General features: G+C 42.5%; 2 protein-coding genes across 2 annotated transcripts in view; one reads left to right on the forward strand and one right to left on the reverse strand.

Annotated features, from left to right (window-relative positions):
• Positions 1-4,606: 4,606 nt before the first annotated feature.
• GCM2 (GCM transcription factor 2) lies at positions 4,607-12,452 on the reverse strand. Its single transcript, XM_035124568.3, has 5 exons — positions 12,366-12,452; positions 11,292-11,544; positions 10,424-10,536; positions 9,152-9,277; positions 4,607-8,284 (listed from the first exon to the last, which is right to left on the reverse strand). The coding sequence occupies exons 1-5, from the start codon at positions 12,450-12,452 to the stop codon at positions 7,400-7,402; spliced, it is 1,464 nt and encodes a 487-aa protein (XP_034980459.3). The 3' UTR covers positions 4,607-7,399.
• Positions 12,453-17,389: 4,937 nt separating this feature from the next.
• SYCP2L (synaptonemal complex protein 2 like) overlaps positions 17,390-27,150 on the forward strand; it is a 32,898-nt gene continuing 23,137 nt past the window's right edge. The window contains exons 1-11 of the mRNA XM_088675173.1: positions 17,390-17,498; positions 18,389-18,442; positions 18,844-18,978; positions 19,166-19,285; positions 19,843-19,947; positions 21,772-21,796; positions 22,790-22,875; positions 22,985-23,073; positions 24,167-24,201; positions 25,527-25,669; positions 26,031-26,083. Of these exons, the coding sequence (XP_088531299.1) occupies positions 17,487-17,498; positions 18,389-18,442; positions 18,844-18,978; positions 19,166-19,285; positions 19,843-19,947; positions 21,772-21,796; positions 22,790-22,875; positions 22,985-23,073; positions 24,167-24,201; positions 25,527-25,669; positions 26,031-26,083 (857 nt within the window). The 5' untranslated portion in view covers positions 17,390-17,486. The remainder of the gene's footprint in view (positions 17,499-18,388; positions 18,443-18,843; positions 18,979-19,165; positions 19,286-19,842; positions 19,948-21,771; positions 21,797-22,789; positions 22,876-22,984; positions 23,074-24,166; positions 24,202-25,526; positions 25,670-26,030; positions 26,084-27,150) is intronic.

Consider the following 27,150-nt stretch of genomic DNA (forward strand, 5'->3'; position numbering starts at 1 on the left):
GTTTATGTGCTTTTTAAAAAATCAAACGTAGCTTTACCAAGCAAAATGTTGTCCCGTTGCTAAAGTAATACAGCAGATTTGAATTCCTCACACTCAGAAACCCCTCGCTAACGAAATGTGCAAAAATTCAGTTTCACCCCTAAAATGACACCCCCTACGCCCTAAACTGTTCAGTGTCCCCCTCCAATAGCCATGATGGTTGTTCTCTGGACCCTCACCCTGGGAGGGAGCAATGCTTCTGAATGCCAGTTGCTGGAAACGCATATCCTCCAATATTTCTCTGATGAAAATAGGGGCGTCCTATTTCATAATACGTACAGTCAAACCTCTTTTCCCAAACGCCTCCATTTTGGAACGTTTTGGCTCCCGAACACCGAAAACCCAGAAGTAACTGCTCCGGTTTTCAAACGATTTTCGGAAGCCGAATGTGCTACACGGCTTTTGTTTTGCGTTCCCGTATTGAAGCTTCCGCTTTCAGTTTTCAGTTGTCTAACGTTTTGGAAGTCAAATGGTCTTCCAGAACGTTCAACAGCCGAGGTTTGACTGTAATAATAATAAGAATAATAATAGCCTGTCCATCTGACTAGATTGTCCCCGCCACTCTGGGTAGCTTCCAACATACAGTATATAAAAACATAAAACAATTTTTTAATTTTTTTTTTTAAAAAAAGACTTCCCTATACAGTACAGAGCTGCCTTCAGATGGCTTGAGGGGTCAGTTAACTCATTTCTGCAATGAAAATAAGGATGTCCTACAATTCCCTGCAACATTACTCCCATGCAAATAGGGACGTCTTAAGCAAAAGCGGGACATTCTGAGATCAAATCAGAAACCTGGGCAGCTTCTGTAAATCCGGGTCTGCCCCTGGAAAATAGGGACACTTGGAGGGTCTGGAAACCATAGGTGCTTTTGCAGGACACATGTGCTGTTTGTGGTTTCCCCACAGGCACCTGGTTGGACACTGAGGACAGGCTGATGGACTAGGTTGGCTGTTGGCCTGATCAGGACTCAACTTTCATTCCAAAAGGATGTGTTTACTACTACTCCGTGTATTTATATGGATGACGTGTGAGCCTGTGTACACATTACCCTTTTGCTCTGGCTCAAGTGCACTCCAACTTCTGTGTCCCTTAAGTCAAGTGTGCATGGCATTAGCCACAAACCATAGGATCCTTCTGTTTATTGCTGCATTTCCCCTCAAACTAGCTTCCATCTGATTTAAAAACGCAAGCTGTGATTAAGTTGAGGTGTGTACAGGCAGCTGTTGGTTGTGTTTGTGCAGACGGCAGCTTTCTTGTACAGTTTAGGAGTTCTGGGGGGCTGCAGGGGTGGGAAAACAAAGCAGGTAATGTGTATTGGCCGAAGCGAAGCCACCCCTGCCTCCTCTCTGGCAAGTGTGTACAACAGTGAAAATTCACTTGACTTCTATTTTGCATCCAACTGTAAACCTGATCGGCTACTTTGCTGCAAATATAGGCTTATGTTGACAGACAAATTGATTCTATCAACAGCAAGTCAACTGGAAAGTCAGGGTAACAGAGGTCAGTTTTCTGGAATCCAGATGATAAACTGCTGAAAACAATAGATCTTGCCATTCAAAAGATGTTCAAAAGAAGTCTTAAAACTACAGTAATGCCATAAACCAAATTAGGCATGGAGCCCTACTGTTATTGTTTACATAATACCACATTTAATTCCCGGTTTAATGAGCAATTTAAATAAGGAGGAAAAGTTTTTTAAAAAATAGCTATTTGGATTTCAAATGGCTAAAAACACATCACTGGTTAAGTATCACTAACAAAATACAGTATCTTCCATACACAAAGATTTCAGTAAGAAATCAGACTGCTTTATATCTCTGGATAAAAACAGCAAGGTTTAATGCTCTGTACATCAACAAGATAAGAATTCCGAGGAAACAAGCATTTACAAAGCCTTATCTTACCCTGCAGCCACTGATTACTAGATACGTAGGTTCAGTCATTTGATACCAAGAGCTGGCTCAGTGTTTATGCTTCAATACCTTCTCAAGGTAACTGTATTGTGCTACAGATTCAGTACTGCTAGTGTTGTTTCATCTTATGTTTTGCTTTATTGCATTTATGACTATGCTGTATTGCATTTATGCCTCACCTTTGCAGGATATCTTTGTGAGAAGAAAAAGGTAAGGAGTAAACAAATCCAGAGTGGAGTCCCTAAGACTGTTGGATGTCACCTTGTGCGCCTCCTTCTAGTAACTGCCGCTGCCAAGCTGCTGCCAAAAGTATTGCTCTGCTTTCCTTTGGACCATATCAGTGAGGCCAAGAGAAGGGGAGTCTTGTCATCTGGGCAGCCTGGGACCTCCATACACACTGCCTAAGCTTGTGACCCATGGAGGTCACTACGGTGCTGCTAACACAACAATTTGACGTCACCCCCGGAGGTGCACTCCATTGCCTCTTGAGATGGATGGATGCCAACAGACTCACCTTTCCCTCAAGGAGCTCAAGATGGCACCCATATTTTTCACCCTTCCCCATTTTATTATCACAACAACCCTATGAGGTAAGTTAGGTTGTGAGTGTGTGACTGACCCAAGGTCACCTAGTGAGCTTCATGGCTGAGTAGGGATTTGAATCTGGGTTTTCTTGGATTAAACCAGGCATTCGGCCCTCCAGATGTTTTGGACTGCAGTTCCCATCATCCCTGACCACTGGTCCTGTTAGCTAGGGATCATGGGAGTTGTAGGCCAAAGCATCGGGAGGGCTGCAGTTTGGGGATGCCTGGATTAAACTGTATAGAGAATGTAGATGGATATCCTGTCCTGACAGAAGAAATTATATTTGTTTTGCTAATCCAAATATGAATGGATATGGAATGGAATCCCTGTCTATTGAAACTGGGATTTCCTATAAAGTAACCTTTTTATGGCACAATCCTAATACAGGGTGAGTCTTTTGAAAGAGGCCCCGTGGCTCAGCATCCACAGGGCCTCTTTTAAAGGACTCGCCCTGTATATGGCTACTCAAGACAAGAACCATTCTTTTCAGTGGGTGTAGAATTTCAGCCTTAAAGCTCTTGCCTTTCCTTCCACCACCACCCTCTCTCCCCCCCCCACACACACAAACACCACATTTTAACTAATACCTCTCTTTTGTCAGAACTTTACTAACATCTCTATAGGCAGTCTCATTGTAGATTAAAATTAAATTCACATTTCTCGTGTTTCTATTGCATTCTTTTCCCTTTTTGCATTTTGTTGTGCCACATGACATGTCACACTTTTCATGTTTGAAAGCACTTCTGAATAGGAAAAACTGAAACCTAGGACATCTGATGATACAGGGAAACACTTGCCGGTCACAGCTTGCAAGTGACAACAGTGAAATAAATACTTGTATGGCTGTCTCCTACTTTTTGAGTCCTTCAAGCAGCAGCAATAATTATAAATACATTTCTATCAACCATGTGCCTTAGTTTCAAAGATATTTAAACATGCTTAACTATATCATGTACTCCACCATCATATCTATAGTAGTCATAGTCTCTGACAAGAAGAATTACTATTGATGCTTAATCTTTAAGTAGCAAAGGCATTGGGTAGTAGTTCTTTAGCATTAAGAATAAATAAATATGATGTTGGTGTATTTGAGCTTGTGTGATCATGTTTGCTGCACATGCCTGTGTTGCTCTTCATGATCACACAGTTGTTTTTTGATGCTGTTCTTTGATAGCAGTTCTTAGGTTTCATAGATAATAGGTCAGTTTGACCTTAGAACAACAACCTGCCAACGTTTCCCAAAGCAATGGGGTGAACAACATGTGCCGATCAGTTAGCACGTCATTTTGCCCCACAGACATAACAGCAGCAGCGTGCCTTGCTCTTGCTGTGAACCAGGAAACGAAATGAAAGATAATAGGCAAGAGCTAAAAGATCCACGAAGAGCAACACAGTTTGCATTTTTACAAAAGAAGTTGGAAACGACAACATCCAAACGCACCTGCTCCCTGACTCATTTTACACTTTGCCATATTCACTTTATGGGGAGTTGGCTCCTATTTTAACTGAATATAACTTTTTGAAATGGAATTCAGGCATATTCCCCAACCAAGTTAATAAATAAAATACATTGTTTAGTTTGAATTTATTCCGTATCCTACATTTCCTCTAAGGAACTCCAGGAGTTGCCTGTGGTTCTGCCCCCTTTCCTTTAGCCTCATGAAAAATTGGCTAGACTGTGTGACTAGCCGAAGGCCGCCTAGTGAACTTTGATGTCCAAGGGAGAATTTGAACCTGGGTCTCTCCTAGTCTAGCACTCTTAGCTCAAGGGTAAGGGAAGGGGCCTTCTTTAGGCTGAGGGCCACATCCCCTTGGGGGTAACCTGAGGACCACATGCAAGTGGTGGGGAGGACTAGCAATGTCGTGGTCAATACAGACCAAGTTCTTTACTGTTTATGATTGCTTCTAGCTGAGAAATCATGGTTGCAATAGCAGTGCAGATTCCACAAAGCAAGGAACATTAGACTGCATTCCAGTCCCCACTTCCATAGCACTAAGCCATGTCATTTAAAAACTGTTTCAAACTGATTTGGGCTACCACATAAAAACGAGAAACATTTGAAGATGTTTAGTTTTATTTTAGGAGCCTCTTAACTACATAGCAAGCTGCTACTGAATAATTCTGATAATGCAATTAGCTGTATTAGAAGGGGAAATAAACAGCAAAGAAAACAAGGTTTCAACAAATACATGAAGCTCTGAGAATCTGTTGTGAATGTGGTACGGATGAGATCAATATACTGTATTATTTTTTCCTCACATTTCTGTTCCAACCTTTCCTGCAATGATCTCAGGGTGGCACATGCCTGAGTGCAATCCCATGTTAGCTTTACAATTATCCCTGTGATATAGGCTCGGAGACTGTGTAACAGGCCCAATGAGCTTTATGGCAAGTGGGGATTTGAGCACCAGTCTCTCCAGTCCAAGTCTGAATTACTGCCAAGATGCTAACCACTCTGGATCAGTAGATCTTGTAAAAGGTATTTGTTGTAGGGAAATGACAACCATAGAGGACCAACAGGTAAATCTTTTCAGGTGCTCGGCAAAGAAGGACTCTTTCCGTGCCATACTTCATGATGCACGAAAATGAGCCCAAATTATTTTTTGCTGTTTTGATCTCACCTGCTAAACTGGCTCCCCATTCATGAATACTGTAGGGATCAAGAAGAATGGTCCCCCCCCCCCCCGCAACCAAGCTTCCTTATGAGAAATATGGTCGTGTGAGCTAACCTTAAACAACCTGGAGATCTAGATGGCACTTGTATACGTGTTAAAATAGTTCCACTAGCACTGTTGCTGTTTTATTGATTCATGAAAAGGTGCTTTTAAAAAGTGCTGGGGAACCTATGACTCTCTGCATGTTGTTGGACTATAACTCCTGTAATCCCAGATCACTGGCCATATTGGCTGGGGCTGACGGGAGAGAGTACAGCAACATCTGGAGGACCACAGGCTATTGAAATGGATACTACATGCCTTGCAAGCTTCCTTTCTCCATTCTGTTTAATTATCTGTTCGAAGCTACGAACATGAGTTTGACCAAACTGCAGGAGGCAGTGGAAGACAGGAGTGCCTGGCATGCTCTGGTCCATGGCGTCACGAAGAGTCGGACACGACTAAACGACTAAACAACAACAATCTGTTCATAGAATTGTAAAGTTTGAAGGGACTCCGAGTCCAACCCTGTGCAATTCAGGAACACGCAGCTGTCCTATAAGGGATTAAACCTGCAACCTTGGCATTATTAGCACCACACTCTACCCAACTGAGCTTTCCGGCCCGTGCAGTGAATGAGGACTGTTCTTTATGTCTGTTCTTTATGTTAGTTTCATTTTGTAGCTTTCATTGACGAAACTTATTGGAATATTTGTTGTTGCAGTGAAATATAGTTCTCCAGCATTGTCGCTGCAGTGAAATTCAGCCCCCCAGGAACACAAATCCTGTTCCATGAAAATTATAGTGATGAGTGCTTAGAATCAGAGAATTGTAGAGTTGGAAGTGATCAAAAAAACTTAAATGAAACAGATTCAAGTTCATAAAATATCATGTATTGGGATGAAGGGCTGCATAAAAATGCAATAACTAAATAAAATAAATAAAATTGTTGGATTTCCATCTTTTGACTTTAAATTAATGTTTGACATAATAACTTATTAAATTGATTTTTAAAGGTGATTTTGTTTATTACTTTTTGGTTGATGGTTTTTCAGCCTTTAAAGAGTCACATTTTGATATTTTATGCTGCCATAAATACTTAATAGGTGCTTTCAACAGGGATGTGGAGCATGTGGTACTCCAGATTTTGTTGGACTTTGTCTCCCATAAACACAGACCCTTGTCCCTGCTGGTTGGGGATGATGGAATTTAAAGTCCAGCAACTTCTAAAGAGCCATATAGATTCCCCATTCCTACTTCAAAACCTAACCATAACCACACAATGAGCTAATATGAAATAATATCATTACAAAGGGCACACACCTACTGATAATTTATCATGTGCATGACAGATTAAAAAGAATAGAGGTTCACTGTTAACTCCTGCAGTATCCATGTATTACCATTGAGCATGCACAGCTGATGTTCTCAGTGATTTGTATTCACAATACTTTAAGCTGGAGCGATTTTGAGTAAAATACCAAAGTTTACAACAGCATTTTGAGCCTATATAATTCTGGTACTGTATGTATTGTATACACCAACATCTTAAATTCTTGCAAATCTTTAGATCAGGCATGTCCAACAGGTAGATTGTGATCTACCGGTAGATCACTAGACATCTGCGGTAGATCACTGGTAGATCATTGGCTCCCCCCAAAGAAGCTGAACAACTGTGGCTCCCGTTAAAAAAGCTCAACATTTTACCTCCTCCCTGAAAAAAACTCAATAACTTTTACCTGAACCCCCCCCCAAATGGGCCTTCCTCCTTCCTAAAAAAACTTTGACCTGAACCCCCAAAAAGGGGTAGATCACTGCCAGTTTTTAACTCTGTGAGTAGATCGCAGTCTCTTGGGAGTTGGCCACCCCTGCTTTAGATGATATCCAATGAAGTCATTTTCAAATTTCAGTGGACCTCTGGTAGGACTAACATTGCATCACCCTTTAACCTGGCCATGACTTAACTGCTGTGCGGTTTCTACATTGCGACTTTAATGTTATGTTTAGAATGAATAACATGAGCCACAGTGTTGATCAAATCTTCCAAAGCCACAAAATATTGTATAATCTATTGGTTTTAAAAAATAAATCCTTATTCTCTCTCTCTCTCTCTCTCTCTCTCTCTCTCTCTCTCTGTGTGTGTGTGTGTGTGTGTGTGTGTGTGTGTGTGTATGTATGTACACAAATCTTGCCACACCTGAGGCTTAGTATTCAGTATTCTCAAATTGGAATGTTTGTCCTTCATATCCAGTATAAACGTTTCCTGCATCAGTACTATCCCGGCATTTATCCACTGATGCTATATGCTCCTCCTTATCAATTGTCAGAAAATGCTCACCAATCTCATTTGGTTTGCCCATTCCCCAGTCGTCTTGAAGGCTTATCTCTCGACAGACAGTACCTGAAATGCTCTCTGCCAAGGAACAGCTCATGAGATCTTTTGGATCATATAAACTGCTGCCGTACTTCGCCACAGGAGGCTTGTAGGCTTCAAGGGACATCTTGGTAGTTGTGGTTATAACAGTTTGCAAAGGTGGGACTTCCAAAGAAGAATGACTGCTATATCTGCAAGCATATTCCTCACTGTAATGGGGATGATTAACACAGACTTGACTCGATCCATCGTCAATCCTTTCTCCGTAGTGAGTTTCAGCTAAGGCCTGTTTTAGTCCATGATGTTTATGGGTGCCATCAAAGTTCTTTTCTTGGGCATTTAGTGAATTTACATGGTATTGAAGTCCATTCAACACAACATGGTCAGCATCCCCTGGAATATCCATTGGATCTTTGTGAAATGTATACAGACTGGAACTGATGTAACCAGGAAATGAGCATTCATAGCCACAAGTTGGTTTAGATGTATAGATTTTGGGGCTTGGGTGCTTCTGAAGTGGTGATAACACATCCTCTTGAAAGCTGGCTGCATCGTAGGTAATGTTGTAAGGTTCTGTATTTTGAAATAAATGGTGAGGCTGAGCTAGGAGTGGCAAGCCAGTATCTGTAATTATGTTGATCTTTTCTGATCCTTCTTCACATCCCAGATGATGAATATAATGAAAGTGACTGCTGTTCTCAAAACACATTTCTGTCTAATGAGAAGATAAATAAAAAGACTTCAGGAGAAATTGCTGCATGAGCAAATGAAATATGGTGAATGGCTATTTCAGTTGTTTCCAGTTGTGGTTCAAATTAATTTTGCTCTGGTTTTTTCAAATGAGGCATCAGAAATGGCTTCAAATGGCCATTTGACATCAGAAACACCTGGAACTAGTCAAAACAAAATAATAAAAATCCTTCCAGCAGCACCTAGAGACCAACTATGTTTGTCATAGGTATGAGCTTTCGTGTGCATGCACACTTCTTCAGATACCTTCATGGAGGTGCTGCTGGAAGGATTTTTTAAATTTTGTTTCGACTACATCAGACCAACACAGCTACCTACCTGTACCTGGAACTAGTGCCGATGTTCTGTACACATCTTGGAATCACCATAAACATTTGTTGGATAATTTTAATTTTCTTGGTTTATTTGTTGGTTTATTTCAAGCCTAGGGCATCTCAGATAGGTCTTTTGCTGTGGGTGTATGCAGCAGCAACCCACTGATGGGATTAAAGTGAAATTGTATTTGAATTGAAGTGGGCTATCTGCACCTCCTACTTCATAAATTATTATGTGATGTTCCTGCACCACTGCCTCCAAACTAGTGTTGCTCCCCACCTCCACAAATTAGGGGGTGCCCTTGCAACAGATACTGCTGCTCTTGCTAGACAAACACACACACACACACTACTTCCCTGCTTTGCCAAATGTGAGGAGTGAAGCAGATGTACATAGTGGCTGGGTAGCTGCCTATCTATCCACACGCACTGCAACTCGCAAATGCTTATGCCTGGATAAATTTGTTAGTAATTAAGGTGCCACGAAGCTCTCTGTGGTTCTCCAACCTTATAGTTACCTGAAAATCCAGAAGCCTTTTTTTCTGAGATGAATGAGACGGTGGTGTTTGCTTTTTAAGGGCACTTCTTCTGATCTCTGTTTCTGATTTACTCTCTGGTCTAGGGTGGTCATGTATTCCCTTGGCCTGGAGAAATACAGACACGTGAACAATGTTCTTAGTTACAGGAAACATATGAGCAGAGAGACATTGCAACCCATCCATAAACTAGCTAATTTGGAGTGATCTTATAACCAGTTTAATATAGCATGAAGGTCATTTTCTTCTGTTGAAAGCCACTGTCAGGAGGACTTATAAGCCTCACCTTGTAACAAGAAATTGCTTTTCTAATCTATATGGAGTTTTGTCAACATCTGTGGATTGAAGTTTGTATCATTTATATAAAAGAAGAAGCCAACTTTTCTCATGCAAGCCTCATTGAAACAAACTAGAGAAACTGATGAAAGTGAGTGTTGGTGGTCTCCCCTGGCTCAGATGGACAGCTTAGTTTCACCAGGAGTTGTGCATTCAGGCCTGACTCTGAAGTACCGAGCTGAGATCAGACACCCCCCTGTTGAGCCGCAGGCACTTGAGGAAGCAGGCATTTTAAGTAAGTTGCATTAGGTCTGTGTGGCTTCTGTTGATTTAAACACCATATTATTTGATTAGTGAATTGTTCTATTGATTGGTTTGTAAACTGCTTTGAGACCATTTACAGTAAAAAGTGGTCTATAAATATTGAGAATGAATAAATAAATGAAATAAGTAGTGAATGCTGGATCAAACATAGGAAAGGATCCAGACAGCTGCTTTGGACATGCCAAAAGGTTGAGGCATACCCATTGTGCCATATGATAGCAAATTCTTTGAAATGTCCTTCCATTTCAAAAGAGGTTGCCATGAAATCTTGGGGCGACAATTTAGCTTCAAAGTCCTTGGGGCAGAAATTGTTCAAATAATTAATTGGATTCCGGGCACGATGTTTTTGGACCTCTAAATGAATGGCTTGGAATTATGTCAATATTCAATATATCAAATAACCCAACGTTACAAGGCCTGCCATCTTATCACTGCTAGGCTATTGTTGCAGAGCATCAGTGAGTGCAACATAATTAATTTCATTCAGAAGTGCTAAAAAAAAGAAAAAGAAAGGGTGAGTATAGGTGATCATCATAAGCAATTCCAATATGAATTCCTTCTATGTGGTACACATAGATCACGGATTTTCCATCCACAAATTCAAAATCAAGCTGCTCAAAATCCAAAAGCACTCAAAGAGAACTTATATTTTACCTGGAAAAATATTGCCTTGCCTTCATGTCTCCAGAAGTTAGTTACTGGGTAGCCGCTGTGTCCCCGGCAAGGAATTAACTCAAGAGCTGAATTGCAGTTTGGACAAAGTTTTTCTGTGAGACAGAGGGATAATAGGTTAAAGGCAGAATACCATATTTTCCCATGTGTAACATGCCCCCGTGTATAAGATGACCCCTATTTTTTGGGACTCCACATTGAGGAAATGGGGAGAGATTGCCCAGAGCTGCTAAGCTTTTTATGGGGGGGGGGGATTGCCCAGAGTTGTTGAGCTTTCAGTTTTCGAACATTTTTGGGAATCCAAACATCCGACAGGGCTTCCGGGGCTTCCGATTGGTTGCAGGAGCTTCCTGCAGCCAATCATAAGCCGTGCTTTGGTTTCCGAACATTTTGGAAGTCGAACGGACTTCTGGAATAGATTCCATTTTACTTCCAAGGTACAACTGTACTTTTAAAAACACAGAGAAAAGATTTAATGGAGTTGTGTTGAGGCTTGAAATCTGGACAGATTTTCCTTGACTTTTTACAATGCATAAACCACCTTTCACCCAAAAACAGATTCCAAAGCGATCCACAAAGAAATTTAAAATGGCAGAAATGTTACAACAAAAAATAAGAGGAATGAAGCCGTGCAACCAGCTAAAAATGCCACCATCTAAAATGCCTCTGCAAATAAGAAGACTTTAACCGGGCATCAATAATGTTATAGCATGGATGCCAGGTGTACCTCCCTGGGGATGCCATTCGACTGAACTCTGTGCTGTAAACTCCGCAAAGATCCCCTATGGCTCCCAAATCAGAGCAAGATGGTACAGCCGTTGGGTGGATTCCCCCATCACAATTCTCTCACTTTGCTGCTTTTGGCGAGCCTTGTCGCATATGGCAGGCCGGAGCTGCAGCTTGGCCCCTTCCAATAGGGTGCAGTTCCTGGCACATGCCACCACACCGAGGCAGGACTTCTTGAGGATCTGGCAGTTGTGGTTGTTGGTGTTGCGCATGGCCCACCCGCTGAGGTGGCGCTGTGCGTTTTTATCCTCGTTGGAGTAGATGAACCGCAAATAGCCATCGGGCCACTCCTGGAAGGAATCAAAGTGCTTGGGCTCCTGCATCAGCGGCAAAGGGATAAGAGAAAGGGGAACGGATGGAGGCTATATTAGCAAAGCATCTCATTAAGGTGAAAACCAGCCTCGGCCTTTATCATTCTCTCTCTCTCTCTCTCTCTCTCTCACACACACACACACACACACACACACACACACACACACATGTGAAGATCCTCCATGACAGCAACTTCCCAAAAGGCATCCAGGTCCAGTTCAGCTCCACACTTAGAACCCAGATTAATGCTGCAGGTCTGCACATTCCATTGAAATCAGTTAGATTTATAATTGTGGGCTTGTAATTGTGCAAATGCCACCAGCTCAAGCAGCTAATGCAGTCTCCTTGTGACCTTATTGGTGATTAACAATGCAATTCTCCTCTATGGGATTTATTATTAAAACTATATTTTTTATTTTTAAAAAAATGTGCTTCAGTGGAGAATATTTTTGTATAGAAATGAGCAGCTAATATAACTCTACTGGCACAGGGGTGCTTTTCTCCCCTTCTCTTCTTCTGGAGCAAATATCCAGCTGGATCTACAATATAAGAGGGAGAACAAGAACAGAAACACCTCTGCACCACTCCTAGCAATTGCCCATAGATCAGCCATCATACCATTATTGCTTGTTTGCTATTGCAGGAGCATCCTACAAAGATACAGTGTAGTTGGGGGTGTGCAGGGCCAACCTATACACACCAACTCAAGAAAAAGCCCCAATGAGCTCAGTAAGACTGACTTTCAAGTGTGTTTTGCAGCCTTAGAAAACTAGTCCACAAATTCATTCAAGTAGGTTTATTCCAAACCTCCCTCCTTGAACTGTACCTGTGGTAACTTGGGATCGTTGATATCCCAGGTCAACTTCATCCCATAGGAGCAGGTGTAGTCTGAGTCCTTTGACATGTTAACCATGGATCTAGGTGAATAAGATAACAGAAAAGATGCAGCAAAAGGTAATTAATCTGGAGATAAAGATTAACCTTAAGCTGTAAAGAAGGCCAGAATTACCTTATATTTACTTTATTTTTTATTTAACAAAATTTATATATTGCTTAACCGTCAAAACCTCTAAGCTGTTTATCTAACATATACAGGGTGAGTCCTTTAAAAGAGGCCCTGTGGATACAGAGTACACATGTTCCATGGGGCCTCTTTTAAAAGACTCACCCTGTAAAATGTGCATTAACGGCAGATATTAAAATTAGCCTTCTTTTCCCCCAAAATAAAATCAGCAGTTAAAAAAACCCACTACAAACTAAAACATCCTATTAAAATACACATCATATTTAGACATCTGGGGAGGCTTGCTTAAATAAAGAAGTGTTTAGCAGTGGTAGAGAAGGTGCTTGTCTAATGGCAGTGGGCATGGGGTGCTGCCAAACTGAAGGATCGAAATCCTTGCAAGTGAAGAATGAACATTATGCAGCACTTGAAAAATGTCCCACATATCCAAGTGGTTGAGCAGGCATCTATGGAGTAAGGTGATCCTCATGCCCCAGCTAAGAGGAGAGGAGGGGAATGTAAGAGAATCATGCAATTCCTAAGGCCAGGCAGTGAGTTTATGGTTGATGTGAGAGATGATATAGATGATTTCTGCTCCCAGTTCACCATTCTCACCCATGGCCCAACAGTCCTCAGCTGCTTCTGTGGAGTGGCAGTTAAAGGGCTGCAGTCTCCAAATCCCTACTCAACCACGAAGCTCCTTGAGTGTCTCTGGGCCAGTTTCGATTTATCAGACTCGCCTACCTCACAGGACTGCTATTTGCAGCGGGTGGGAGAAATCATGTGAGCAGGCCTGGGCTCCTTGGAGGAGAGGCAGACATAAGTAAATACCCCAGCACCTCCCTTTATAAGGTGCCTATGTCTCTACAGTGATAGAAAAGAGAACAAACAGAAAGGGATGAAGGTCAGAGAGAGAGAGAGAGAGAGAGAGAGACGGCAAGGACAGGAGATGAAACCAAGGATGTTGCACAACCTGCCTTAAACAGCGGCGTCCTCGCCTTGCCTTTGCGTTTGGCCGCTGTCCGTCTCTTGTGGTGCTGAAATGAGCCCGCTGTTGCCCTTACCCTCTCGAGCTCCGCTTCTGATCTGCTGCTCACTCCGGGAAGGGGATCTTTTTTGTCCCCGACCTTCACCCTCCCACATAGCTGTCCTCCGAGGTGTTAAAAGCACGTGGGGGAGGGAGGGCGACTCCTCCTTCTCCTTCAGCCCCGGAGCTGAAGGCGCAAAAATCCAATATTCTCCGCCCGCACACACAAAAATTAATTAAAACAAAACCAAAAACCAAGCCCCTCAATAGGGTGCCGATCCCCAAGCCAGCAAATGCGTCCTCTGAATGCGAAATCCGCTTACTCATAAGTACGTTCGCCTGACTGCAGTTCAGTAACTACTACTACAACAACAATAACTTATAATTTATAATGATTATCATTACGCATTTCGGCATTTTAGCACTCTCTTCGGCCAAAAACAGCTTCCAAATTGCGCTCCACAAAACCGCGTTGAGCTTCAGCGTGGACTCAGAACTTCTGAATGGATTTCCAGCGCTGAGTGGATTTTAACCCAGCTGCGCACTTGAAGAGGGTGTATAGTTATCTAAGTAGTGCTTAGGCTAGCCAACCTGGCGCCCTCCAGATGTTTTGGATGCTGATGGGAGTCGCGGTCCAAAACATCTGAGGGGCACCAGGTTGAGCAAAAGCTGAAGTACAGGAAATCTTAATTGGAGGTTTTTAAACCAAGGTTGGCTGGTCATATGTCTGGGATTCTTTAGCTGAGATTCCTGCATTGCAGGGGGTTGGACCAGCTTCCTTGACGTCCCTTCCAGCTCTACAATTGTACAATTCACTGTCCCTGAAATGGTTAGATACAAAGGAGCTTAACAACTACAACGAAGGCAGCTGGAGTTGGAAGTGACCAAGTGCAATCCGAACCATGTCTGCTTAGAAGTAAATCCTATTGAATTCCATGGGACTTACTCCCAGCCAGGTAAGTGGAGAAAGGACTGCAGCCAGAATTAGAACATGAATTAGACCACACACCATGTTGGTTCTCTCATATCGAGTGGTGGTAAACCGGAAGGCTTTGCAAAGTTGTTGTTTGATATCCTTTGCAACGACTCGAGACAAGCTCCCTTTAATCTTCTAATGTTAATTCTGCAATGTGACACAAAATTCCATCACACCGATGGCGGCAGGGAGGGAGAGGGGAGTCATTTCTGCACGCTGACAACGGAAAGTATTGTTTCATAACGATTTTGCGTTTTTCCTATAACGTTAGTTGATTCACAGCTTTTAAACCGATAGGCAGGTAACACATCTTTGAGTTAAACAGATCTCTGCTCTGTTCTAAGATACAAAAGCCTAGACTCCTGAACACACTGAATACTTTCCTGCCTTTTATTTTTTTTCCACTTTCGATTTTGGGTGTTATTCGCCGATACCATCCTGAAGACATTTAAGCCAGCTTGCTGGCGCCTAAAACGACGATCCGATACACAATTACCTGGGAGTAAATATCATAGAACTTACCTTTGAGGAGACACGTTAAATAAAGTCAGCGTTTGATGCTCAGCATTGTACAGGGCACTGGCTGCGATCGTATCCGATGCACACTTACGTGGCAGGTTACGTGGGCCTCATTAATTTCAGCCGTCCAGATTTGCTAAAATACCCTAAAAACTTTACAAGCTTCTGGGGTATTTTAGCAAACCTGCAGGGCTGAAATAACGCATTTATTCCGCCGCAGTCTAGATCCCAGACACAGTTGCTAGGGAGTGAGTCCCAACGAAGAAAATGGGATCTACTTCCGAGGAAAAAAACGCGCGCGCAGGATTCCGCTACCGCGCATTTTCAAAAGCAGACGACGCGGCTGCGTACAATCAGGTTCTGCCTAGCACAAACCTCTTGGAAAAGTTACAGGTAGGTAGCCGTGTTGGTCTGCCGTTGAAACAAAATAAAAATAAGTGTACATGCACACGAAAGCTCATACCAATGACAAACTTAGTTGGTCTCACACTCTAAGGTGCTACTGGAAGGAATTTTTCTACAGGTATTTTATTTTTATTTTGTTTCTATTGGAAAAGGATCATTCTGTTAATAAAACATATCACGGGGTATATTCTGCCATGTATGTATGTATGTATGTATGTATGTATGTATGTATGTATGTATGTCCCGAAACAAGCATTCTAAATACACTCAGCGTAATAGTTGCGACAGGGTTTGTTCTAAAATTATGCACTGCTAGGATCTATTTTGTTGTGGCCGATAATAAAAGAAATCGCCTCCCCTCGACCGTTTGGCAAATATATGACGCGAAACTTTATAGATTTTTGTTCTCCAATACAAATAATAAAATGCCAGTTATTTTATTTGCGGATTACTGGAACGATAATCATATTGACAATGTTCTTCCTTTGTCTTTACTTCCCTTGCTTTGCGTTACATTCTTTCAATTTTTTGTGACCAGGATTTATCATAATGCTAGACCCGATTTATGAATGTATGTTTTTATTTTATTGTTTTTATTTCATTGGCCGCTTTTCCATCTGTCTGTCTATCTGTTTAAAGCATGAATAAAATAATGTTGACCCTGGAGGCTTTTTTTCTGAAATACTGTATGTCCCTAAACATCTTTTAAAGCATAGATTCTTGTTTAATGTTAACCTCTATAGTCATAGCTGCCAAGTTATCCCTTTTTTTCAGGGAAATTCCCTTATGCTGAATAGGCTTCCTCGTGAGAAAAGGGAAAACTTGGCAGCTATGTCTATAGTTATTGTGAAGCAAAACTAAATAAGTGACACCTGTTGAACTGGTCATGACGCAATCAACACCTTTTTACGTGCGCCGGTTCGTATTCAACTAAGTTATACTCAAGAGTCAGAGTAGACTCCTTGACATTAATGAACATGCATAAAACTTAGTTGAATACCATCCATTATAGCTACTCTGTAAAAGAGCAGTCCTATACTTCAGTGTAGTTAGCTCCAAGCTAAACGGGTATAGGATTGCTAAACCTAAAGCTTAAGTTCCACTCACAGGATGGCTATAATGGGCGAAAAATCCGGCTGCGATACAATGGGACTTCCTTTTGAGCAGACAAGTCTAGACTTGCCCTATAAACTGGGCTCTTGGTAGTGGTGCCGTGTGTGTGTGTGTGTGTGTGTGTGTGTGTGTGTGTGTGTGTAGCGCCACAATTTCTTACAAGGGATTATGAAATTCCAATTTTCCTTTGTGGTTGGAGATTTTAATCTGCCTTGGATACAGAAAACATTAACCATTTGGGCTTCAATCATATATGGGCACACCTCACACCTGAGCGTCATTACATCCAGTAGGTCTGCGTAAACGTACTGCAAAATCCCTTCTGCGTTTGCAACACCTCCACCGAAGTGACCCTTTAAACCCACTCGATAGTCCAGCTCTGTAGGCTCGTCTTCCAGGCAGATTGAAAGGCGCACAACCCTTTCGGGACTCAACGATCCCGCTTTCTTCCTCTCTCTTTTAAGTCGGGGTCAGAAGTAAGACTTCCTACTCGGCGAGGTAGGGCGGGTAAGGATTGCAACCGTGGCGCGGAACTCCATCTCTTCTCGTTCCGCCTACTTACAAAATAATGTCCCCATCCTAAACGCATAATTGATAAACCAATCCTAGGGACATGTGCGCAGCAGGGAATAAAATCCCCCATGCACCACCGGAATCAATGCCTACTAGGAAGAGATTCATAGCTTTCCTTTCAGGAAATCGCCTCTTAAAGTAACCCCTCGGAAGCAGGGGGAGGGGGGAGTGGAACGGGCTCCGAGCGCGCCCAGCAACCCTCAATTCACGCCGTTGGGCGCAGGTAGCAGCAGCAGCTGAGCGTGGAACGCGCGTCAGGCGCTGCCCGAACGCTTATCAAGGCCGCGCTTGGCGCGCGCGCCACCCTTTCCTGGAGAATTTGGAGCCGGCCATGCAGGATCAGGTCGGTGGGCCGCTTGCAGGCCGGCGGGAGGGGATCTGTTGACTGGCGCAAAGACTGGTTCTCCAGCATAGTGCTCATGACCGTTGGGGTGGCAAGCCTGCTGTGGGCTTTTGTTTGGAGAGTGTGCCCCATGGGCCCTCCCCGTGGGGGGATCCTTCCCAAGTACACATGCGTCTGATTAGGCGTGACCTGAGAATAACTCCTTGGAGATGCATAGGGTCCCCCCTCAAAACGCTCAAGGTGGGGGTTACCCAATGAGCCTTGAAAGTATTTTTTTCCTGGGATTTTGGCTGACTTTTTCTTGGCTGCAAATGGGTGGTGTGTGTGGGTTTTTGTTTTTTGTTTTGCCGGGGACGCATTGAAAATCTATGCCCTATCTTTTAATCAAATACTACCAGGAGTGGCTTATAGCAGATGAAATACCCAGCTGTCCCATGTGGGTTACAGCGGACACCATGAGAGTCAGTAGTGTTGATTTAATACCAGTTGTTGGAAACCACAGGAGGCGAGAGAGCTCATGTGCTCTGGTCCTGTTTGTGGGCTTCCCATTGATGCTTTTCTTATGTTCACTTAAAAACAATTCTGGCACAAGTTCACTGGTACTTTTTCTTGAGGACATATCCAGTCTTTTTTGCAGTGATCGACATAAGTACTGGAGTTACCGGGGTGGGTGGGGAGGCATTGCAGAGAGGGCCATTCTCTCTACCTTTCTTAATGCTCTTGGGGTGGGGGCCTAGTGGGGGAAATTGGTGAGTATGAGCAGCTGGGCAAGTAGGCTTCCATTAAGGGCCCTCTGCCATTTCCGCCCACAATTTGAGCTCTGGGTAGATATTTCTAATCAAAATTTGTATGTTTGAAATGATTGTGTGTGTCCCCCACCCCATGTATAGGAAGAAGAGAGTAGAGAAAACGATGGTGACATGCCGGACAGATCTGAATACTATGTAAATATCACCATGTGCACAACATTGTTCAATCGGCTTTAAATCAGATGTCTTTGTTATAGAGACTCTCATCTTTTCAGCATATTGAGGGCCAAATGAGAACCAGTAGCAGGAGCTCACACAAGACTTCCACCATTGTCTGCCCGCACACTCGTCCAAATTGGCTTGTGTGTGTTTCAGAAGAAGCGTCAGAGAAGAGTGTGGGGAGAGGAGGGAGGGGAGCAAGCTAAAATGCTTGTGCTGATGGAGCCATTTCCATAGCGCTATATTGAATTTCTCACTCTGTTTTCAAAGTTGGTATGGACCAAGAAGTGGCTAGACCAATGGTGGGAAAGCTAATCTGTCCATAATTGAGAGGCTACACACTTTTCAAAAAGTTGTTTCTGCATGTTTTATTCTAGCTAGAGTCATTACTGAGTGATGCTTTCAAGGGAAAAGGATTTCAGAAAATAAAAGAAATAATCCAAGGGAATGATATTTATCCTCAGAAGTACAGCAAGCAACTATTAAACCAACTGGACAAAGTTCTAAAAAAGGCAAGTAGGAAAAAGCTCCATTACTTCAGCTGCAATTCTGTAGCTTCTTTCTGAGGAGTAAGCCCAACTGAACTCAATGAGGATTGCTTCTGAGTAGACATTTATAGGACTGCAATGTTAATCTCTTAAAATTCAGACAATTGAATTGCTTGTTTATGCAGTAATGCGGGATTTCCCTCCATCCTAGGAACTGGACAAAAATGAGTTCACAAATGTGTCCCTATTGTTGAAGTGCATCCAGCAGTATTGTAGAAGTGATCCTCGAGATGGTGTAAATTTGCTTCTTCAGGAGGGATTGATAGCAAAGATAAGTAACCCTATGCGTGAATGGTTGTTTAAGTGCTATGCTATGTATAAACCATACTAATGCTCCATGAAACAGAAATTTCCTTGTTCTAAGAACAATCTTAGCCAAAAGCTGACCAAACCAAACTTCTAAATAGCCCTCCTTTCCATTGCGGGTTGATTATCTCCCAACCCACCACCCGGCCAAAAAACCAAAACAACCCATTTATTATTATTTTTGCAGTCAGTTTGACCTCATTTTGTTACTTGTGGACAAGGATTGCAATCTTCCTTTTTTTGTTTTATTTTATGCAGTTAGGCATGGCTCTGCGAAGATTTGTGTTATTTCATTGAAAGAAGAAATCTGTTTCATAAATTGGGAATAACCCACATAAGACGGGCAGGCAATATCCATGGGCAGCTTTTATCTTGCTCTTCATCCCTCCCTGTATAATAAAGCACTCGTGGGTCCCCATACCCGTGTAATTGTCTTCTTTCTCCTAGCTGCATTTCTGTAGGTAGAAAACTAGCTTTGAGGCATTCCTTTGACTTTGCTTGTGTGCATCTTGTTTGCTTTACATGGTCACTTGGTTTGAAAGAACCAGAGAATTTCTCAGCCTGCTAGAACCAAGTGAAAGTACATTCTTGGTCCACCTTGTTGAAGTCTTCTTTGACACTGCCTTGGTAAGTGCGCAGAGACAAATGTGCTGTGTTGCGGCCTTTTGGCAACCATATTTGTGCGCCACGAAGCGGCTGGTTATGAACCCCACAAATATCCCTTTTCCCTATAGCCATGCCCATTTGTGACCTTTATTTTGAAAAAAGTGCTTTTTGGACTTGACCTTTTCCCACGTGGACATAGGGATGGGGGAGCCTGTGGCCTGCCGGAATTTGTCAGACTGCAATGCCCACGAGTCCCAACCAGCATGGCCAAAGGTCAGGGATGGTGGGAGCTGTAGTCCAATGACATTTGGAGGAACAAGTTCCCCAGCTCAGTGATAAGCTAATGCAGGCATCCCCAAACTTCGGCCCTCCAGATGTTTTGGACTACAATTCCCATCTTCCCCGACCACTGGTCCTGTTAGCTAGGGATGATGGGAGTTGTAGGCCAAAACATCTGGAGGGCCGCAGTTTGGGGATGCCTGAGCTAATGCTTTCTTTGTATGTTTATAATGGACTGTATGAATGCAGCTTTGTGCAATACTAGGACATCATGGTAATGTGGAAAGCCATCCTGTGAGCCTGTTGAGATGCAAAGATGCATGTGAATGGTGCAGACCCTCCAAGTGTTCCTATTTTCCAGGGACAGACCTGGATTTACAGAAGCCGTACCAGTTTCTGATTTAATCTCAGATTGTCCCACTTTTCCTTAAGATGTCCTTATTTTAATCAGAGAAATGTTGGAGGGCATGGAGTTTTGTGACCCCCGAACCAAAGAGATAAGTAACTATACAACCTTTAGAAGGCATCTGTATGTATAGGGACTTAAGGTTTAATTATGTTTTTATATATGTTGGAAGCCGCCCAGAGTGGCTGGGGTAACCCCGTCGGATGTGCATATTATTATTATTATTATTATTATTATTATTATTATTATTATGGAATATGATGTCCCTTTCTTTACTGGAGAAATGTTGGAGGGTGTGGTTGTGCAAGCTAAGGCTGATTTTGATAAATGCTCCCAGTGACCAACTGGAAAATGGAAGTTGCTTTCAGGCTTTCAGTACCCCATGTGCCTGTAGGAGCATTATGTTCACTTCCCATCCCAAGTACCCATGCCAGCACCACAGGGTGGCAATGCTAGTGAGGCCAGCAGCCATGACATCTGATCAACAAATGTGGGATGCTGCTTCAGATTTTCCTGGGAAGACCCAACCATGCAATTTTTGCTGGAAGCTATGTGTTCAAAGTACATAGCCCTAATTTGTCACCGTGCTACATAGTATTTTTACAAAAGCTGCATGGAAAATTGGGAATGTAGAAAATGCTTGTGAAAATCTGTACATGGTTGAAATGCACTGCATGAATGACAGTGACAAGTCTAAATTTAAAATAAAACTCAGTGTTGAGGACAGGGCCGTCTTAAGCGCCCCTGGCGCCGTGGTGCGCCGGATCTCTCTGGCGCCCTCCCGCCCCGTTTCCCAACGCGGTGGGCGGGTGGGCGCAGCGCACAGCGCGCAGCGCGGCTGACCGGCAGACCGGCCGGCCAGCGGGCGGGTGCAGCTTGCGGAGCCCTCCTGGCGGGCCGGCGCCATGGTGCCCTGCGCCACCGGGGGTCTACCTAGAGCCGGCCCTGGTTGAGGAGCGGAAACTTGTTCTGTTTGAACCTGGCGGGTATTATGGTTAAGCACACTTTACAATGCTGTGATATATTAGTGCTGGTGTGTAAGTTTTATAAACTGGGCAGTGTTTTGAATGTGCTGCATTCTGATGCATGCCAATAAGGTATTAACTTTGAGTTATATCCTCTCTGTTTCTCTTCCCACCCCCACAACATCTTCCTTTCAGATTATTGGCAAAAGCAATGCTGAAGGTCAGTCGCTAAATACTTTTAAGTATCTGATGATGATTTATTACATTTATTCATTGCCTTGTACAGAACAGTCTCAAGGCAACATGACAAAAGACAAATACAAAAATTACATTAAAAAAGAAGAAATGGCGGTTTGAAGTAGGAGAGAATTTATGGCTGTTAAATGCATATGATTTGTGACTACAATACTATGCATGCATCTCCAGGAGTAAGTCCAATGGAACACATTGAGATTTACTAATGTATAAACATGCATTTTTGTCGGGCTTTCTTTCTAAATTATTTTTAGCCCTTGTGAAGAATAAGAGTAAACAAAAGAAGTGAGGCTGCCAGGTTTATTTAGACTGAATTAGACAACCAATTAATACTTTGGATCAGTGGTTCCCAATTAGCTAAGTACTGAGGAGCCCCTGTTTTTCAAAAGCCATGGACCCCTAATTCAGAAAATTTTGATACCTCTATGGTAGTTTTTGTTATGTGAATGGTGCCACAGACCCCCTGGTGTCTGCGGACCACCAATTGGGGACCACTGTTTAGATCATTCCAGTGGGTCCCCTCCCGTTAATCAGACTGGGAGATAAAGTTACTGTTGTCTGTTTTTGATGTTTTGTTTCTGATGCTTTGCTGAACTAAGGAATTGGAATGGGGGACACACTAGAAATGGATTTTCCTTCCGTTGTCTTCCGTATTGTGAAAGTCACACACACTTCAGTAATGCACAAGTATATTTAATTGACTAAAAATCAAATTACTGATCATCTGAAAATTATCTGATCTGTGTACAGCTCTAGTAAAAATGCAGTATTTAAACTTCTAAAACGAGGGAGCGAAAAGCAAAGCTCTTGTACAATATTACAAAAAGGAGGTCCCACTGATTTGGGAAGATTGCTATTCCAATAATAGAGGCTGTGGCACTGCTTTGAAACTTAGAAGTCTTGCTGCCTGTCTAACTGGTAACAAATGTGTGTTTCTCTCCCAACTTCTCTGTTATAGGGAAAAAGCAGCTGCTGGAGTCTTTCATACCATATTTGGGACATCTAGCTGCTGATTCTCATGTGAACTGTTTCCTTCGACAGGAGGTCAGTTTCAAGCAAGGAATATGTGGAATGATTTCTATGAAGTAAAAAAAGTTGTGAGTCAGTTACGTATTCTTGTCTTCCTACATTTCTTACACTCCCTGTATCAAAGGCTTTGAGAACCTTAAACACTCTGCTGGATAACACCGGAAAAGAAGAGAAAAAAAAGTTTGCCGGGTCTGAAGAGATGTGTCTGCTTACGTAAGTACCGGTAGCTTTGTAACATGAGGACTTGATCCTTGTGTGTCTTCTGTGCTCTGTTAGGTGCTAGGAAGGAATCTTTCCCCTCTTCTTTTCCAGAATTTTTTATTGGCTCTACTTAACAGAAAGTTTTTTTGCTGAAGTAATTTTTGCTGAAGTAAATGAGGAGACGTTTGCATCCAATAATTTCTTACATTAGTGCAGTATGGCTAGCCTATGTGGTCCTGCAGCTGTTTTCGGACTACAACTCCCATTATTCCTGACTCGACTAGCCCAAACCCACCACTGGCTACCTAAGAACATAAGACTAGTCTGTTGGACCGGGCCTATGGCCCATCTAGTTCAGTTTTCACAGCGGCCGGCCAACCAGATGCCTATGTGGGGAAAGCAGAAGCTCTCCATAAATAGTCCTACTTCAGTTACTGCTGGGAAACATATGGAGACAGTTTTAAGTTTTTGTATTCCGCAGCACTGCGCCTGTGGTTGAAGATCCATATGACTGTTCGAGTGAAAAACTTCCTTTTATGAATGGTGTATTTGAATATTAGGGAGAAAGGCATTTGGTTGCTAAACTGCTACGTTGCTCCGGAAAGATTAAATTGAACAGTCTTGGCAAAAGTTGCCTTTCAGTCCACTCCTATTATGCATGTTTTGTTTCTGGGTTTTGACTGTGTAAACCACAGAGCCTAGGGCTTGTCGATCGGAAGGTCGGCGGTTCGAATCCCCGCGATGGGGTGAGCTCCCATTGTTCAGTCCCTGCTTCTGTCAACCTAGCAGTTCGAAAGCACATCAAAGTGCAAGTAGATAAATAGGTACCGCTCCAGTGGGAAGGTAAACAGTGTTTCTGTGTGCTGCTCTGGTTCACCAGAAGCGGCTTTGTCATGCTGGCCACATGACCTGGAAGCTGTCTGTGGACAAATGCTGGCTCCCTCGGCCTGTAGAGCGAGATGAGCACCGCAACCCCAGAGTCGTCTGTGGCTGGACCTAATGGTCAGGGGTCTCTCTACCTTTTTTACCTTACATCTAAATATTTATTCCCCAATGATTTCTCTCTCTAAGGCTTCCAGCTCATTAATGTGTCATGTCGTTTCAGGAAAGAACTTGCAAAAGCAATTCTGGATGTTGGTGGTAAGAAAAACTTAGCATCTTGGTTGGGGCTGGGAAAAGTCCAGGTACCTGTTTTGACGAGGTCTTAGACATCCGATGCTAAAATCCAAGAATACAGAAACTCCTGTGTAGAGAGGTGCTTTTCAACTGATGTTAGCTGTAAAACTAAGCTGCTGCCTAAGAATTAAGTGAGGCCACCCACATGTCACCTGATTTCCCAGTGAAATGTCATTACCAGATGATCACACAGATGATCAGATGATCATCAGGACTTACAAAGCACTTTTACCTGCCTCACATCTCATGGCATAGATGATGCCAGGTGGGCAAAAACAGCCTCATGGGCCAAATGCAAAGACCTGGTAGGCCTGATTAGTCCTAGGGAATGGAATGCTAGGGTGAGATTGTTGTAGCTTCCCTGCCCTCACTAGTTGCTCTAATATCTGATACATCCCATTCTTCTTATTATTCCTGTGCTGTGTTAAAATGTTAATGGAATACTGACTAGGCATGGGTTAAACTGCTGTCTCTAAAGAAAAAAGAATTAATTTGAAGCAGCTGTTCTTCAGAAATGCTATGTGCAAACAAGTATTTTGATATTAATAACATTTTAAGCAACAGGTTCTTTGGAAAGGTGAGATTTCTTCCCTAGCAGTAGAATTAAATTAGGTGCATTAGTGGCCCAAGTTCCAATTCCCTCGATTTTTTATGGGACAAAATTGGCAAACCTTTGTTGAGTTGTGGGCAATGAACCTGTAATGGTTGCACATGTATATTAGACTATTCTCGGAAATGCAAAAGTCATAAGGAAAAGAAAATTGCACTGTAGTAATAAATCACATTTTCCTTTAGCAAGATAAATAGTGTAGCAATAGCATCAAACTTCCCAGGAGGGAAGGAAGGGCGAGAAAGCATGCTGCATTTTAAAATATTGGAATAATGGACTCAGGAAAAGGCTGAATATAAAGTGGAATACAGGTAGGTAGCCGTGTTGGTCTGGATCGAAGTAAAATAAAAAAATTCCTTCAGTAGCACCTTAAAGACCAACTAAGTTTTTATTTTGGTATGAGCTTTCGTGTGCATGCACACTTCTTCAGAACTCTGAAGCTCATACCAAAATAAAAACTTAGTTGGTCTTTAAGGTGCTACTGAAGGAATTTTTTTATTTTATAAAGTGGAATAGTTCTTGATCTAAACTTGTAGTGGAAGGAAGGAAGGAAGGAAGGAAGGAAGGAAGGAAGGAAGGAAGGAAGGAAGGAAGGAAGGAAGTTTTTCATCACTTGGTAAGATACTTTGCATATGGGATGCTGAATATATTGTTTTCAAGAACTCTTATCTTTGTGCAGACTATGATATCCAGATCGCTATTGTGGAAGCCCTGTTCAGGATAATGTTGAAAAAGTGGAGAGACGATCTTGTTCACAACTGGTTTGAAGATCAATACCTTGCTAAGGCTTTTAGAGAAATCAAAGACAGAGATTTTGAGACAGTAAGGGTTTTTGTTTTTTCAGCTTTTTGCTAATCTTCAAATGTATAGCAACAGCAGAATAATTTTTGAAAGCGTATAGCAAACTGGTTTCTCTCCCTTTTCACTGAATTAATGGATGTAATCTGCTAACGGTGTGTTCTTGGTGGAGAAAATCAGGCATCGCTGGTTGACTTTAAAACAACTCTGAAGCTAATTGATTAGTGATATTCGGGCATTCTGAACTCATTTTGCGTTTGCACGGTGACTTATGTGCCACTGGGAAGAGCATGCAATGTTTTGTTTTGTTTTTAAATGGAATTGGTGTTGGAACAATTTTTGAAAAGAACTGTCACATTTTGCTTTGCTTCCCCCTCTCTTGAAGGATTCCAGGATATTTCTTAACGAATTGAATGAAAGACTTGGAGATAAAAGAAGGTAAGGACTTGCCATGAACATGCTCACCTGAGAGAGTTTGAGCACCCATTTATTGCAGGCCCTTTGCAGGTTTTGTTTACCAACTCTATTTCTGGGCATATCCAGAGAAGTAACTGGGCGCCCCAGACTCTTACTAGGAGTCCAAGTTCTCCCGTTCAGGCCAGTAATGAATATACTCCAGTGTCTAGGCATGTGAAGTTTGAAGTTGCAGAACTACACCAGTCTTGAGCACTGAAAGCATGGAGGTAGAAAGATGTAGCGTTACAGATCATGCCAGATACAAATTCAGCTTTGGAATGGATGGCAGTTTGCTGAGTTGGTCCTAAAAGCTTCAAAAGTTACAAAGCTAAGAATCAGCATGCTGTCACCTTGATACTTAAATGAGAGACAATCTGGATGGTGAGTTTTTTGGTTGCTCTTGCTCATGCACACATGGAGGAGACATTGGGGGTGGATTTTTCCTGTGGGAGGTTTATCCAGTTGAGCCCAAAAGTACAGGGCTTAGTCATGTACAAATACAGTGGTACCTCTACTTACAAATGTTTCTACTTATGAATGGAGCTCCGTCCGCCATCTTGGATGCGGTTTAGATAGGATTTTTTCTACTTATGAATTTTTAGATAGGGTTGCTTCTACTTACGAATTTTTTCTCCCAATGCATTCCTATGGGATTCAACTTACAACTTTTTTCGACTTACAAATGTGTGTTTCGAACGCATTAAATTTGTAAGTAGAGGTACCACTGTATTGGGTCAGCTTAGTGGGGGGAAGTCATCTTTGAAGCTGGCCCTGCCAGCCCTGGGGTTTAGCTAATTATGTAGAAATATTATTTCATGGTTTCCGTATTGGGCATTTTGGATAGTAAGGTCTTAATACTTAGAATCATAGAATTGCAGAGATGGAGCGGAGCCTGAGGATCATCTAGTCCAACCCCCTGCAATGCAGGAATATGCATCTCTCCCACACAGGAATCAAACCTGCAACCTTGGCATTATCAGCACCACACTCAAACCAGCTACTGTCCTGTTAACTTAGAGGAATATTTTTAAAAACAACAACAACGAATA

Source organism: Zootoca vivipara, chromosome 8 (assembly GCF_965207765.1).
Source record: "Zootoca vivipara chromosome 8, rZooViv2.hap1.1, whole genome shotgun sequence".
NCBI lineage: Eukaryota > Metazoa > Chordata > Lepidosauria > Squamata > Lacertidae > Zootoca > Zootoca vivipara.